Source organism: Haematobia irritans, chromosome 4 (assembly GCF_050003625.1).
Source record: "Haematobia irritans isolate KBUSLIRL chromosome 4, ASM5000362v1, whole genome shotgun sequence".
NCBI classification, from domain to species: Eukaryota; Metazoa; Arthropoda; class Insecta; order Diptera; family Muscidae; genus Haematobia; species Haematobia irritans.
In genome coordinates this window covers 74,169,384-74,187,144 of record NC_134400.1, presented here as the reverse complement: position 1 = coordinate 74,187,144, position 17,761 = coordinate 74,169,384, and the positions used below count along the sequence as shown (strand labels likewise).

The 17,761-nt window shown below is 34.5% G+C and overlaps 2 protein-coding genes across 2 annotated transcripts in view; both read right to left on the bottom strand.

Moving 5' to 3' along the window:
- kug (FAT atypical cadherin kugelei) overlaps nucleotides 1–17,761 on the bottom strand; it is a 603,151-nt gene that overhangs the window by 555,451 nt on the left and 29,939 nt on the right. The window contains exon 2 of the mRNA XM_075308589.1: nucleotides 6,105–6,978. Coding sequence (XP_075164704.1) covers nucleotides 6,105–6,978 — 874 coding nt within the window. The remainder of the gene's footprint in view (nucleotides 1–6,104; nucleotides 6,979–17,761) is intronic.
- LOC142237220 (uncharacterized) lies at nucleotides 4,169–5,544 on the bottom strand. The gene has a single exon (XM_075308592.1). The coding sequence runs from the start codon at nucleotides 5,270–5,272 to the stop codon at nucleotides 4,271–4,273; it is 1,002 nt and encodes a 333-aa protein (XP_075164707.1). The 5' UTR covers nucleotides 5,273–5,544; the 3' UTR covers nucleotides 4,169–4,270.

Here is a 17,761-nt window from a genome sequence, read left to right as displayed (position 1 = left end):
TGATTCTTTCGTTATGCCAATTTCGGCCCACTTTGATTTAGCATCTATGACTACTAAGTAGTAGTAACCCTGGAATAGACCGGCGTAGTCGATATGTATCCTCTGCCAATTGTGTTCGGGATCTTCCCAAGTGTGCAGGGGAGATTTCGGAGGGTTGAATTTTACTTTAGCACACGAAGTGCAATTACGTACTTTATTTTCAATGTCTTTGTCTATTGATTTCCAATAGACGTATCTCCGTGCTAACTGTTTCATCTTGGATACTCCTATATGAGTTTTGTGCAACTCTTCCAATACTGCATTCTGCATCGATGTAGGAATAACTACTCGATGTCCCCTGAACACTATATCATTATTTATAGTAAACATTGAGTCTTCCACTCGATTATATTTCAACTCATTGATAATTTTGGATAATTCATCATCCTCGATTGTAGCTTTTTGTAAAGATTTATAGTTCAAAACCAATGTGGAAATTTGGTTGATTATCGATTCGCAGATTTACCTCTTGATCTATCGATGAATATGTTCGCATTAAAAAGTCATTAGCGAGCGGTGCTCTTGACAAACAATCTACATTGACATGATCAATACCTTTCCTGTGAATAACTTCGTAGTTAAACCCCGAAAGAAATGCGGCATAGCGTTGAAGCCGTGCATATGTCATTTGAGGTATTTTAGCATTCTGATGGAAAATCCGAATTAGGGGTTTGTTATCGGTAATTAATTGAAAAAAATCTACCGAACAAATATTGGTAGAAATACTCCACAGAAAAAACTATTGCTAGCGCTTCCCGATCAATTTGCGAATAATTTTTTTCAGCTTCAGTTAATGATCTAGATGCAAAACTGATTGGGCGCTCCTCATCGTTGATAATATGGGACAGAACCCCTGCAACCCCCACTGGGCTTGCGTCACATGCTAACACAATTGGTAGGTTTGGGTTGTATGGTACCAATACACGCTCGCTAGATATTTCAGCTTTGATTTTCATGAATGTGTCATTACATTCTTTGGACCATCTAAATCTTGAATTCTTCTTTGTTAAATTCCTCAAAGGCGCCGTTAAAGTAGAACAGTTTGGAATAAAACGTGAATAGTATGTTACCGTACCAAGGAATCTACGAACGTCATCAATTGATTTTGGAGTCGAAAGATTTTTTATTGCTGATATTTTCTTTTGCGACTTTAGTATTTGATTGTGTCTTATGGTGTGACCAAGAAATTCAATCTCCTCTTTAAAAAAATTGCATTTTTCTTTGTTTATATGAAGATCATAGTCTAACAATTTTTGTAAACACTTACGTAAATTAGATTTACATTCCTCCATTGTAGTCCCATGCACAATTATATCGTCAAAATACGACTCGGATTTTGGTACATCCCGAAGAATTTGATTGATGATCCGGTTGAACTCCGATGGTGCTGTTTTTATTCCAAAAGATAACCTGTTTACCTTATATGTCCCTCGGTGAGTTGACATTGTTTGTATTCGGCTGGATTCTTCGTCGACAGGTACATGTAAGTAAGCTTTGAACAAGTCAAGTTTGCAGAAGAATCTCGAATCTTGTAAGGTGTTAAAAATATCTTCGATTTTAGGTATTGGACTATGTGCTTCTACAAGACGTTCATTGACTCCGACTTTGTAGTCAACACACAGCCTTATTCCTCCATCCGCTTTAGGAATCACAACTAGAGGTGACCCCCAGTCACTGGTTTCTATTTTCTCGATATTGCCTGCTGACTCCAATTGATCTAATTCTTGATTAACTTTTTCGATTAGGGCGTATGGCAATTCCCGTTCCTTATTGAAAACTGGGTTTGCTTCTTTACGTAGAACAAGTGATACCTTATATTGTTTTACACATCCAATTTTAGGCTGAAAGATTTCACTGTATTCCTTTATAATAGATTCGAAAGATTCGTTAGTCTCATTCGATGTTTGTGTTAAATTGATTTCATTCAAATTGATGTTTAATTTTCGGATCCAATCACGACCTAATATAGGGGTATAATTCTCAGGAACAATATAAATTTCGCCTTTGATACACTTTTTCCCATAACCTCCATTAATAACAATTTTACCATCAGGTGTAAATATGTCTTGAGTATAAGACTTGAACGAAATATTTGTTGGTAATAGCGGAATTTTGAGTTTTAGTTCGCTAAACTTGTTACGTGGTAAAATGTAAATCCAGAACCTGTATCCACTTCAAAATCAACTGGATTACCTTGAATATCGATTGTGGCGTAGAATCGATCTCCGTTTTTGGAATTATTTTGTCGAATTTCTACAATATTTAGGACACCATATTCGAGAACTTGATTTGACGTGTTTGCTGTTGTTTTCCCTCTTTTCATTCTTGCCTTCACACACACTTTCACAACGTGACCAGTTTTTTTGCATTCAGCACATTTGAGGTTATACTTGTTGCATTTACAATCTTTGGCATAATGATTGTCTTTACCGCACCTTAAGCAAAGTCCATCTAAACCCAATTCCTTAAAGTCAATTTCAGGTTTTTTGAAACTTTTATTTGATTTCCTTTGCTTAGATTTATTTTTGAATAATTTATTAACCTCAATTGATGTCGATGGTAAATGTTGATGATGGGCAAGCTCTTTGGAGTTACTTTGCGCTGCTTCTAATGCAATAGCTTTTAAATGCTGTTAAATTCTGGTAATTGATCTGTACTTTGAAGCAATTGCCGTTGTTTTTAATGCCACGTATGAATTGTGCGCGTAGGAAAATATCAGCAATGGACTTTTGGCATTGGCATGTAAATCCGCAATCGGCTATGTCCGTCCGTAGCGATGCAACGTATTCTGCTATAGTCTGGTCCTCTTGTTGGTACTTACTCAAAAATTGATGCTGGACAACCAGGACGTTTTGCTTTGGAGACAGATGAGCTTCAAGCAGTTTTATCGAGTCATCATATTCCATGTCGCTGGGCTGATTTGGTGCCGCTAAGGCCATAACTGTGTTGAAGCTTTTAGATCCAATGGAATTTAGGATTAACTTTGCACAATACTGTTTGTTATCATGAATAGTTTTCATCTTTGTGTAGTTTTCGAAACGTTGTCGATAGTTTCGAAAAGACTCCTTCGTTGTGTCCAATGTTTCGAAGTTTGGAACTAAGGCAATATTAGTTACCGCACTGACCACTTGATTTGATGAATTTCCTGAAGAAACGTTTTTTGAAACGCTATCAAGAATTTTCTGCTGCACTTCCATGAACAACTTAAATTGATCAGCATCCATATCGATTTAGGTTATGTTGCTTAATTCGGTGAAATTAAATCCTTTAAATTATTCGATTACAAAAAAACGCAACCTGCCGCTTGTATGATCGTCTCTCTATTCGATTATTGATATTTGGCTCGAACTTTTATTAATTTTCTTCGTCGCCAAATTATTATATATCGATGAAATAAAAAAAAAGAGCACGCTGTTATATTTCAATCCAGTCTTTATTCAACGAAGGTTGGATCAAGAAGGAAAAGTTTACAATAAGATGTGTAGGTATTAGTTAAGGATGTCAGAATAGAACAACTGTGATAAATACAAGCATGACTTTGTAATACAGGTAGTTACCAGATTAAGTTACAATACCACCTAAGGTATCTATATCTTCCAAAAGGTGTATTAAATGTTCAAAGTTTCGAGGATATTTCATTTAATGAAATCATCCAAAACCCACAGTTTGCATCAAGCTTACTAAAAAAATTTTGAACCATTTAATTTGGCTTTACGTCTTCTATATTCGGGAAGGGATAATGTGGACGCAATATGGCCTTATTCAAATTTCTTTGGTCTAGGCAAATTCTCAATTTATTATTCGGGTTTGATACTATAACCATTGAGTTCACCCATTCGGTCGGTTCCGTGACTGGAGTAATAACATTTAATTCCATCATTCTATTTAACCCTTTTTTCAATGGTTCGTGTAGACTAAATGGAATTTTTCTTGGCGGATTAACGACACGTATAATTCCCTCTTTAAGACTTAAATTACAATCGGTTTTTATATGACCTAGTCCACTAAATACATTAGGATATTCTTCGATAATTTTTTCTGTTAGCACATTTACATTTCTAACCAAATTCAGTTTAATAGCCAATTCTAAACCAATAATATTTTTACATTTTAAATCCACAACAAAGAATGTGCTTGAAAAATTTATATTTTCAAAATTTATAGTTAATTTTGTTTTATCTAATATCGGTAATTTTTCTCCACTAAAAGACAAAATATTCATATTACTGGCCTACATACAGTGATTGAGAATCAAAAAATTTGCTGTTGTTTTCGATAAAATATTTGCCTGAGCGCCAGTGTCAACTTGAAAAGTTATTTTGGCTTTATTAACATCTACCTTAATAATCCACTCATTTTTTAATTGAGCATTTGAGTCGACTTCACTTAGTTTACTTTCTTCTACATTATCTCTTACTTCAGTCTGTGTGAGTACCAACAAAAAGATCCGTTTCGTTCTCATTCTCTCATGTTGTTGGGATGACTTGAAAAAACACATTTTGGCATAATGGCCTTGGTTGTGGCAACTGTGACAGTTGACTTTTTCTGCTGGACATTTATATTTATGTAATTGACCACAGCGACTGCACTGTTGTTGAGATTGCGACGGCGACGTTTTTCTGAACGATGATGGCTTTGAAGAGGAGTAGGATGATGATGACGGCGACGACGACGATGGTACATTTAACGGTTTATTAATTCTGGTGTTATTTGGTCGATTTTGATATGACTTTGACGATTTTTGAAGGGCGTTGACAAAATTTTCTTTATATTGCAGCTGGCTAGCGCTTTCCTTAGCAATGGTGATGCTTCTTGTTATTTGGATAGCTTTTTCTAGTGTTAGTCCTTTTTCTCTCAATAGTCTTTCCTTTTCATTAGCAAAGTTTGGAAGCAAACCACAGATGAAAATATCCTTGACCAGGTCCTCTCTCAAGGCTCCAAATTCACAAGACAAACTCAAATTTTTTAACGAAGTGATATACTCTTCGATGGACTCACTGTTGGTTTGTTTCCTGGTAAAAAACTTATGGCGTTCCATCACGATATTTACTTTTGGAATAAAATATGCATCTAGTCTTGTCATTAAATCATCATATTTCACCGAGTCCATATCGACATCCAATGAATTGAACACTTCCAAACAATCTGGTCCTAGGTGATGTAAAAGCAGTGTGGTCAGTTTGTTGCTCCAAATTCGATGCTCGCATAAAGATTTTAAAAAGATTTTTTCCATGCTACACTCACGTTGCTTCCTTTGAGGTTAAGCGGTTCTATAGTTGTTGCCACTGACTGAACTTGTGGACTTGACGACTGGACCTCTGGCTCATCTGCTGGCATTTTGTCTTTAAACTTTTATATATTCTTTTAAATTACTTTTTTTAATTACTTTTATAGCAACATCTTTTTTTTTGTTGTTGTACTTTGTACGTTTATTGAACAACTGACTTCATTTGTTGTCATATATTAGTTACAATGCCGATGACTTACAAACTAAACTTATTACAGTATAACAGGGTGTTTACTACTTATATTTAAAGTAGCTTAAATAGTGTTCACATATTTATTATTTTAATATATTTACACAACACAACCAAAAACTGCTTGAACAACTATAATAATAAAACTGTTGTTTTAGCAAACATTTTTGCTATTATGAGTAACAAAATTTTTTGGGTGTACGAATATATATTTAAAAAGCATGATTAGGATATCTATGTTATGATAACACATACCAATCTGATTACGAAGAATTCTATTAGGCTACCCCAACGTACAAATTATTTTAGTGTAACCATGAAAATACAAAATTTGCGGAAATAGTATTACAATAGATCGTTTTTTTTTTGATAATGAATTTATAGTTGAAATGTATTTGAATTTGAATTGATCTCGTAGTTTTACGTTAAGTTTAAACACCAATTATTGTAACATCCCTGAAATTGAATTGTAAGTATGTATTTGTGCAAACAATGTAAACATAGATCATGTCAAAATTGGCGCAGTTTTGTATCTATCACTCAATAAATGAACTCTGTTTTATTAACATTAACATTTTTAATATTTACCTTCACAATATTGATAAGAACATTAGCTTTCCCAAATAGTTGGTTATAGTGTAATATTGACGAGCCGCGATCTACAGCATGAACTGTAATTTCTACGACAGTGCCGCCCAAGTTAATTAGTGGCCTCACATTTGATATGACACCTGATGACGGATGTATTGCAAAATAACTGTTGCTCTCTGAAAAACTGTAGTATATCTCTCCGTTTAGTCCTAAATCTGCATCTTCTGCTGACGTTCTCAATATGCTGCTATGAATAGGAGTGTCTTCAGTTACTGTAACTGAGTATTCTGTTGGATAAAATAGCGGACTTAAATCATTTCTGTCCAAAACTTGAAGATAGATTGTGCATTCTGTTTCTGATGTGAAGTTTTCCGGATGTCGTTTGCAATTTACTGTTGCTTTTATTCGCAATGTGTATTCTTCGTTCTTTTCCCTATTTAGTACAATATTACTGGTTCTTGTGCGGATTGCCAAGAAAGCAAAATTTCCAACTATACGTTCTTCAGCTTTAAATAACTTATCACGATCGCCGGAAATTATTCGGTACGCAACGTTGCATGTTCTCCCAACTTCCAATCCGATTTTCTCCTCATATGGATTTGGAGTCGCATATGTCCTACCGATGCTATTTTCGGGAATTGTTACATTGTACGAATTTTTTGCAAACTCGATACTATAATGACTACCATGTAACGATTTTGATTCTATAGTTTTGTAATATGTATCTTTTTGTTCAAAACTTTTGGCCAAACAAGCTATTAAAGAAATGAGAAATAAATGAAGGGCCACTGAAGAATTACTCGCCAATAAATATTCATTTGGTTTCAACTTCATATTAGATTTGCCCAGCTCATTATAACGTTCAAATAATCTGCAATAAGAAAAAACACGTTAATAACTATGTCAAACAATGGGTTAAGAAATAGTTTTTGGCACTAAAGGTGGGTACTAAGTTCGAGTTTAGCCGCTAAAATCGCTAAAGTGAAAACTAAATCAGTAAGAAAAATGCATGAAATTATACGTATTTGTTGCAAATTTTATTATAACTTGATGGGGAAAAGCCCAAAGCAAATTTTCACAAAGTTTGTATTCTTTAAAATGGATTATTAAAGAAAAGTAATCGTGAGAAAGTGACGTTTTTAGCGGCTAAACTCGAACTTAATACCCACATTAAACCATAAAATGTCCGTGAAAATAAAGTTAACTTTAAAATTTATGATAACATTGTCTTAACGTTAACAGAGCGTTAACAGAGCTCTGCTAAGTGCTTAACAGAGAAAAAATAATGTTAACTTTAAAAAGAACAAATAGTTAAAATAAAAAACGATCATTGTGCAAAGACTATAGAGGGGACAGTATACACTAGATAGGGTCACGAAAAAAAGTTGATGCGGTCACCCCCCAGTTTTGTAGCATATTCGAAGACAATTTCAGAACACAAAAACTTTTTTTCGTGCACCCTACGACCCCCGAAATACAATTTATTGAGCTGTGTCGTCATTTGAAGTCCGATCGAAAAGAAACGCATACCGTTGTTCGTGGTTGATCAGGGGCTATATTTCGTGCATTGGTCATTTTTGACTCCGACGTCAAATTTGATTTTAAATTTTTTTATTTCGCTTCGTATACCCCTATGACGCCCATTTCTGATAACCATTATAAAGATCTTAATAAAATATGAAACTTTTGCTTTTGAAGTATTTACTTATATTCATAAACAAAAAAGTTACAGAGATTTTAAAAAGTCAATAGGCCACAAAAATTTGGTCAGACTTTAAAAATCATGTAGCGAAAGTTATTGTTAGAATTTTAAAACAGTAGGCTCTCAAATTGTTCTAGCAAAAACACATGCACTTTGTATAACGCAGAAAATGACGTAGTGCAAACCAAAGATTATAGAAGAGGAAGATGGGAGATTGGCTTGCGTCATACCAAATTTTGCATTTACCAGATTAGTTTAATACATGTTTGTAAACTTTTAGTTGTTTTTCGTTTTTATTTTTTAAATGAAAAATGTAATTTTCTTAATGAAACAATGTTAAATTTTAGGCAACAAAAAAAAATATATTTTCCCCTTTATGGAAATTTATTTCGTGCTCTTAATTTCTCTTTATTTGCATTTTAATGCTATGTCAATACTTCTCGTACTTGATTCGAGTATTAAACTAATGTTGTAAATGGTTTGATGTGCTCAGTAGCCAATCTCTCATCTTCCTCTTCTATAATCTTTGGTGCAAACAACGAGATAAACAGGTTTTGTGTTCTAAATGCCTTATAAATTAATTTCGTAGATGTGAATAACGATGTGCATGTGGTTTCGATCGGACATCATGCCAACACAGCAAAATCTATTTGGTGGTGTGTAGGGTGACCTATTGACTTTTTAAAATCTCTGTAACTTTTTTGTTTATGAATATAAGTAAATACTTCAAAAGCAAAAGTTTCAAATTTTGTTAAGATCTTTATAATGGTTATCAGAAATTTGAATCATAGGGGTATACGAAGCGAAATAAAAAAAAATAAAAATCAAATTTGACGTCGGAGTCGAAAATGACCAATGCACGAAATATAGCCCCTGATCAACCACGAACAACGATATGCGTTTCTTTTCGATCGGACTTCAAATGACGACACTGCACAATAAATTGTATTTCGGGGGGTCGTAGGGTGCACGGAAAAAAAAGTTTTGGTGTTCTGAAATTGTCTTCGTATATGCTACAAAACTGGGGGTGACCGCATCAACTTTTTTCTCCTTTAGGCCGTGACTAGTATATACACCCCTCGTATACACCCATATACCAAATTTTGGGGCACGATGAGTAGAATTTAAATCTGAAATAATTTCATAGAGTTCATTGCCAGAATTCGAGATATTTTCACTTTAAGTTGCGATTGAGTTAAAGTTAAAACCAAATGTGACCACTGTGCAAAAACTATAGAGGGGGCAGTATACACCCATATACCAAATTTTAGGGCACGATGGGTAGAATCTAAATCCGAAACAATTTCATAAAGTTCATTGCCGGAATGCTAGGATTAAGCGAAATAAGATGGCTAAAACTGGGACCACACGACTATCTTCAGGGCATCCCTTCCTCTACTCTGGAAATAACCATCACAAAATACGCGGAGTTGGACTGCTCCTAACACCTCACTCTAGCAAATGTCTCCTGGAATTTAACCCTATATCGTATCGAATCATAGTAGCTAGATTTAACTCTCGTTTCCGCAAAATATCGGTAATACAATGCTATGCGCCCACTGAACCTGACGACGACGAAGCAAAAGATGAGTTCTACTCTCAGCTGGATAGTACAATGACCGCCCTCCCTGGAGGTGACATAAAAATAATTATTGGAGACATGAATGCCAGAGTAGGCAACGACAACACAAACATTGAGTCAGTGATGGGCAGAGATGGACTCGGGCCTATTCGCAACGATAACGGCAAACGTCTCATCGATTTCTGCACACGACACAACCTCTTCATAGGAGGTACAAGATTCATCCATAAGGACATTCACAAATACACCTGGGAATGTGTGTGAAGATAAATTCGAATTTGAAATTTGCAGCAAAAACTTAGCCGAGACACAAACTAGCACCAAAAATATTTTTCAAATTCGAATTTAGGATTTCAAATTCGAATTTGGATTTTTAGTATTTGGCTTATTATTTAAAAACTAAGCCGCGTGCGATATAGAGAGTATGCTCATTGGAAAGGGCATGAGCTCAGCTTTCATAATCACAAAAGTCTTCATTAGAAAAGTATTTGTGAATAGCGAAAATTTGAAAACAAAATTTTCAACAAATTTTTACAACGGGCCCACTGTGCCAAAACTAAGCCGCGTGCGATATAGAGACTAGGCTTATTGGAAAGGGCTTGAGCTCAGCTTTCATAATCACAAAAGTCTTCATTAGAAAAGTATTTGTGAAAAGCGGAAATTTGAAAATGCTTTTTCAACAAATTTTTACAACGGAGCCCACTGTGCCAAAACTAAGCCGCGTGCGGTATAGAGACTAGGCTCATTGGAAAGGGCTTGAGCTCAGATTTCATTTCCACAAAAGTCTTCATTAGAAAAGTATTTGTGAAAAGCGAAAATTTGAAAACAACATTTTCAACAAATTTTTACAACGGGCCCACTGTGCCAAAACTAAGCCGCGTGTGATATAGAGACTAGGCTCATTGGAAAGGGCTTGAGCTCAGCTTTCATAATCGCAAAAGTCTTCATTAGAAAAGTATTTGTGAAAAGCGAAAATTTGAAAACTAATTTTCAACAAATTTTTACAACGGGCCCACTGTGCCAAAACTAAGCCGCGTGCGATATAGAGACTAGGCTCATTGGAAAGGGCTTGAGCTCAGCTTTCATAATCACAAAAGTCTTCATTAGAAAAGTATTCGTGAAAAGCGGAAATTTGAAAATGTTTTTTCAACAAATTTTTACAACGGGCCCACTGTGCCAAAACTAAGCCGCGTGCGGTATAGAGACTAGGCTCATTGGAAAGGGCTTGAGCTCAGATTTCATTTCCACAAAAGTCTTCATTAGAAAAGTATTTGTGAAAAGCGAAAATTTGAAAACAAAATTTTCAACAAATTTTTACAACGGGCCCACTGTGCCAAAACTAAGCCGCGTGTGATATAGAGACTAGGCTCATTGGAAAGGGCTTGAGATCAGCTTTCATAATCAGAAAAGTCTTCATTAGAAAAGTATTTGTGAAACGCGAAAATTTGAAAATGCTTTTTCAACAAATTTTTACAACGGAGCCCACTGTGCCAAAACTAAGCCGCGTGCGGTATAGAGACTAGGCTCATTGGAAAGGGCTTGAGCTCAGATTTCATTTCCATAAAAGTCTTCATTAGAAAAGTATTTGTGAAAAGCGAAAATTTGAAAACAAAATTTTCAACAAATTTTTCCAACGGGCCCACTGTGCCAAAACTGAGCCTCGTGCGGTATAGAGACTAGGCTCATTGGAAAGGGCTTGCGCTCAGCTTTCATACCCACGAAAGTCTTTATTAGAAAAGTATTTGTGAAGAGCGCAAATATCAAAATCAAATTTAAAAAGAAATATCATATTGAAAATAAATAAATCCAATTTATTTATTTAGCATAACATGCCTAATTTTAAACAATACTTCGTTAAATTATTAAATTAAATTTGATACTATTTTGTTTATTTAATTTGGTAATTTGACATTACGAAGCAGGTTCAACATTTTCTTTTACATACAAAATGAGCGCTTTTTCAAGAAATGTATGTTATTTTCATTTTTTAATTCAATTGGCAGTTCATTAAATAATTGAAGCCTATTATATAATAATAAATATAAAAAATATAAACTCTTAAACAATTGCAAAAAAATATTTCTTCGCCTGGTAAAATAATTATAAATAAATAAATAATAGAAAATTATACAATTGATTGTCTCTAATAAAAAATTTAGTTTTCTACCAAAATCAAATTTTTTAACTGAAGCAATTAAAAATTAAGTGAAAGTGCCGAAGAAAACAATTGCTTTTTTAACCAAGAATATTTTTTATTTCTAATTACTTCTATGATTAATCAGTTAAAAGTTTAATTGGAAATACGTTGGTAGTATTTTCTGTGTATTTCTGTGTATGGTCTACTATGAGTTTTTAATTAATTTTTAGGTTTTTGCACAAAAAATTTTGTTTACTTTTTTATCACGAAATTAATTGAACCAATTAAAAAATTAATCGACACTATTATTTATTTGTAGTTTAATTAATCATAAATGAGTAATGATACAATAAACAGTTTATTGGCATACTTTAAAAATTAATTGAATCAACACTACAATTGATTTTAATTTCCGAATTAATTAAGTATTTTTGTAATTTGTGATTGATGCTATCTACTTCTTTATGTAAGCAATTTCAATAAAAATAAAATTGCTTCAGTGAAAAAATAGTGTTTTGCTATCGTAATCAATTACACTTTTAACCCTGGAAAGTCATCCTTATTTTTTGTACACTAACGTCATCCTTCGTCATTTTGACTACGGCTTATTTCAAGACGCTATAATTTACATCGTAAGCAAAAATGAGAACCAAAATTGACTTTATTTTCTTATTCAATTAGTTTTTAATTAGTATAAAATAAAAATTCACAAAATAGTTCAATTAGTATAACTAAAATTTATGATCTCCCAATCGACTAAAATGGATTTTAAATCGAAAATGAAATTACGCGTCGTCATTTTGACGAACGATGACTGTCCAGGGTTAATGGAATCAATTGGATTTAATTAAATTAATTAAATTCGCGGACAAAATGATTCGGAACCGCGAAAGAACAAAATCTTCATCACGCAGCAAAAATACCACCAATATATTTTAAATCAAAGTTTTAATTAATAATTTAATTTAAAATCTATTTAATCACAATTTAGTTGATTTCATTGTTTGTTTAGTTAAAACAAAAATCAATTGCAAAATTGAATTGGAACAACTAATTTTTTAGTTGTTATAGATGATTGATATTATCATTTTCGTGATAGAAAAAAATTTATTTAAAAATTGATTGGAGCAATTAATTTTACGATATATCAAAATTTTGTTTTTCGCATTCAAACGCAGTGAACATAAAAGTTTATTGATAAATATCAGCTGTTCCCAAAGTGTGAGTGCTACGCAGAAAAAATATCTTCAACACATTTCCTTTGAAAAAGTTGATAGAAGTTGAAAAATTTTCCAATTAATAAATTAATTGATGCAATTAACTTTTTAATGAAAAAATTAATTGAGTTTTGCAATCAACGTCAATTAAATTTTTAATTTAGTCATTTAAAAAATTAAATCAAATTTGCTCTTGACCTCAATTATTTTTTTTAATGTCATTTTCGTGATTTAAGAAATTTCAATTAAATAAGTAAATGTATCAATTAATTTCGTGATTGGATCAGAAAAAAAACATATTTGTGTGTATACAAAAAAGAATATTGACAATATTGAGAAATTGTTTATCCTTTAAATAAAACTTTAAAATTTAATTACATCTATATGGTGAAGACTTTTGTGATTATGAAAGCTGAGCTCAAGCCCTTTCCAATGAGCCTAGTCTCTATACCGCACGCGGCTCAGTTTTGGCACAGTGGGCCCGTTGGAAAAATTTGTTGAAAATTGTAGTGGTATGGTTTGAGGATACATTGACATCACTGACAACTGTGCCCAGCTGACGACTGAAAATAGACAATTGCATGGACATTGACATTTTCTCTTTGTAAACTAATTCTTTTGTACGGCGAATTCAAGAACAGGTTTTGATGGAGAATTTTTTGTGATAACGGTTTCTATTGCACTATCGAAAAAAAAAAATCAGATATAGAGAAATTTGATCAATGATTGCGATAGTATTTTTTGGACCACGTGTGGAAGGAGAAGTAACACTGCACATTAAATTTTTAACTACAATAGAAAAAAAAGATCCGGAACTTTTGGGAAAGTGGGTTTGCAACCCTTGAAATCATTTCTTGTTGAAAACACAATTGGTTGTAAGCAGAGGCGATACTGCAGTAAAGCTTTAAAACATCATTCGGCCAAGATAGCCACAAGTTTTTAAACTTTTATTACAATTCGTGGCCAAGGTGTAAGCAGCCCAGATTAACCTGCTAAATAATTCCGAGAAATTACACGATAGCTTGTATTAAACCCGGAACGAACATTAATATTCAGGGCATGCAACAAAAAGTGATACAGTGATCGATAAGAGGCCTGAATACAAATAACATCTTCCTTGAAGTCCTGCGCTATGCCTAAAACCCAAAGGATCTTGATGTCGTGGGCTAACCTCCATTAAAGAAGCTAACCTCCATTAAAGAAGCTATATATATATATATATATATATATATATATATATATATATATATATATATATATATATATATATATATATATATATATATATATATATATATATATATATATATATATATATATATATATATATATATATATATATATATATATATATATATATATATATATATATATATATATATATATATATATATATATATATATATATATATATATATATATATATATATATATATATATATATATATATATATATATATATATATAAATTTTTTAATATTACTATTATTTTGGTTGTTTTGATTTATCGTATAAAAGAATAATTATTTACATACACTTGAAGTTAGACTCTATTTTGATGAGACCAAACACTCGCTTGTGGGCTAGACAAGAAGAAGAAGGCAGATCTAGTACTCCTATCCCATCGGGTGACTCTTTACTTGACACAACTGTCTTAGAGGGTTTTGGGGAAAGCGATTCCACTATTGTCGAGGTTAATAGAAACTCCGGTGAAATGGCGGAAAGTGGTGAAGGGCAACAGGGTGCTGAGGCTTTGCCACAGTTAATTTCTCAACAAATACGAAGTGAAGTTTCTTCCATGGAAGAGAGACTTCTTAGTAGAATATCGACTATGTTAGGTTAGGTTAGGTTAGGTTAAAGTGGCAGCCCGATTAAGATTCAGGCTCACTTAGACTATTCAGTCCATTGTGATACCACATTAACTAAAAGTACCTATTACATATGGGCACTTCTAGTTTTAACCGCTGAACCTTCTTGATTATTTTTCTTTGTTGAACCAACCAGATTGTTCCAAAAACATTAGCAGACTGCTTAAGTTAACGTTTTCCAGATCCGCCAGTAGTCTGAAGCTATATGCTCCTAAAAGTTGCTTGCGCTTTACACAAAATACAGGACACTCACACAAGAGGTGTTTAATTGATTCTTTTTCCTCCGCATCATGACAGCCCATACAATAGTCATTATACTTCGCGCCAATAGTTTTTGCAAAATCGCCTATCAGGCAGCGACCCGTTATAGCAGATATCAGGAGTGATATCTGACGTCTCGAGAACATTAGCATATCTAGTGTGCGGTTTAAGTTGAAATGGGGCCATATTTGCTTGGTGTCGTTACAACCCCTGCAATTCTCCCATCGAACATTTGCCATCCTAACAGCCTTCTCACGCAGCATGAGCTTGCAGGTAGCTAGGGGCATACCAACAAATTCCAGTTCCCCTGGAATATGTAAGGTAGTCCCTAGCCTTGCCAACTCATCCGCTTCGCAGTTCCCCGGTATGTTCCTATGGCCAGGCACCCATATTAGGTGAATATTGTACTGCTCAGCCATCTCATTGAGAGATTTGCGGCAGTCGATGGCCGTTTTCGAGTTGAGGAACACAGAGTCCAAGGATTTTATTGCAGGTTGACTGTCTGAGTATATATTAATGCCAATATTTGTTGGAACATTACTTCTCAGCCAATTCGCCACCTCTCTTATTGCTAATATTTCAGCCTGAAAAACACTACAGTGATTAGGTAATCTTTTCGCTATTCGAATTTCCAGATCTTTAGAATATACTCCGAACCCCACTTGTCCATTCAATTTGGAGCCATCAGTATAGAAATCTATATATCTTTTATTCCCCGGGGTCTGTGTACACCACGCCTCACTGTTGGGAATTAGAGTTTCAAACTTTTTGTCGAAAAGTGGTTTTGCCAGGGTATAATCCACTACGTCAGTGGTTTTGCCAGGGTATAATCCACTACGTCGACTATGTTAGAATCTCAAAGACAGGTTACGCCTGAATTCCCTAGGGAAATGCCACCGAATGCTAGAAGATCTAGGGGAGGCAGAGGTAGAAACCACAATAGATTTTCAGGGAATCATAATTTTACTAATCACCAATCGAACGACCATATGAATCGAAACTCAGTGCAAGGTACGGAACAGAATTTAGAGAATGAGGGAAGAGAGAGTCAGATCCGTACATCGACCGAGATAGACGAATTGCTAAGGAGGGTACAATCACTCAATATTAATCGGAATGACGGTAGACGCTTGGAAATGCATCGCTGGAATATTTCATTTTCTGGTGATGGTACAGGTTTACGGGTAGATGAATTTTTGATTCGTGTTCAGCATATTGCAAATACTCAAGGCTATTCTCTCGAAGAGGTAACGAGAAATATTTATATTCTTTTAAACGGTTTAGCGGCTTCTTGGTACTTTTCTTGGCTCACTAGAAATCAGAATCCCACATGGATAGAATTTAAGAATCAATTAAGGGATCATTTTCGCACAGCTGATACAGATTGTGACATAGAGCACACTATGATGAATAGAGTTCAAAGACCAACTGAGAGTTTCGATCAATTTTATCATGTTATTACTGAATTGAATTCTAGAATGGAAAATCAAAGATCGGACGCGGATTTGATTGAAATTTTGAAAAGAAACGTAAACCCGAAAATGACAGTTTTCATACATAACTCTAAAAGTAGAATTTTGTCAGAATTTTTAAAGGAATGTCGTAGAGCAGAAAGGGACATAGCAAAGGTCGAGAGTAACATGAACCGGAACAGGTCAAGGGTGAATGAGATTAATTTGGTTGAGGAGTTATTGCCAATCGGACATGAGGAAACACCTCAGGTAGATGCAGTGTATATGAATACTAAACGTGACACTTCTGATCATTCGAAATTGACATGTTTTGATTGTAAGAAGATAGGACATATCGCGATTAACTGCCAGGAAAAATCAAATAGAATTTTTTGTTATCGATGCGGTCGCGACAATTATGTTGTTTCCAATTGCCCGGACTGTAAGGGAAAAAACTTTCGGCAGAGTTGGGTAACCGGGGTCCCGAACTCATAGATAATATACCCGGATTTGACTTCAAAGATGATACACGTACTTTTCAACAAAATCTTCTCGGCCATGACACCATAATTAACCCTGACTTACAATTAGAAATTGAAAATGACTTATCTGACATACCACATGAATTTAGAGACTCATTTATGAAGAGATGGCGACATTATAAGGAAGTGCGGGACGATATATTCAGCGAATCTGGTGTGGGATATATGCCTTCGGCACGAATTTTAAGGACTAGACAGCGTCATAAGGAGCTTAGATCTGAACATAGACGAGTTATTAGCACAGTCATACATGATGAAGGGACAGATATACGTCCATACGCTGAGGTTGTATTATGGGGTAATTCGATTTCAGGCTTACTCGACAGTGGGGCCAGTGTGAGTGTTCTAGGGGGTGGTTCTTTGCAATTTTTGCGTGATAATGGAATTGAATTTCGCCCATTTAAATCATCTCTTGAGGTTGCAGATGGAGCTTCGTCGACCGTAGTAGGAAAGATTCATACCGAAATTTCATACAAAGGTCAAACAAAGACTATAACGTTGTACATTGCTCCGGATCTAAAGCAATCGTTGTATTTAGGATTCGATTTTTGGATTCTTTTCGGGCTTGATAAATTTGTCGTATCAGAGATTTTGGCTCCAAGTTGCTCTGTAGATACGAACGCCCACATTTTGAACCCAAATCAAGGAATATTGGTGGAAAAGGTTAAGTCAATGTTTCCTTCCTTTTCGAAACTTGGCCTTGGCAAAACCCACCTGATCGAACATCACATCGATACTGGTAATGCGACACCTATCAAGAAAAGGCACTATCCCATATCGCCTGCTAAGGAGGCTCTTCTATATGAGGAATTGGATAGGATGCTGGCATTGGGTGTCATAGAGGAAAGTAGAAGTCCCTGGTCTTCACCAGTGGCGACAGTAGTGAAGCCAGGT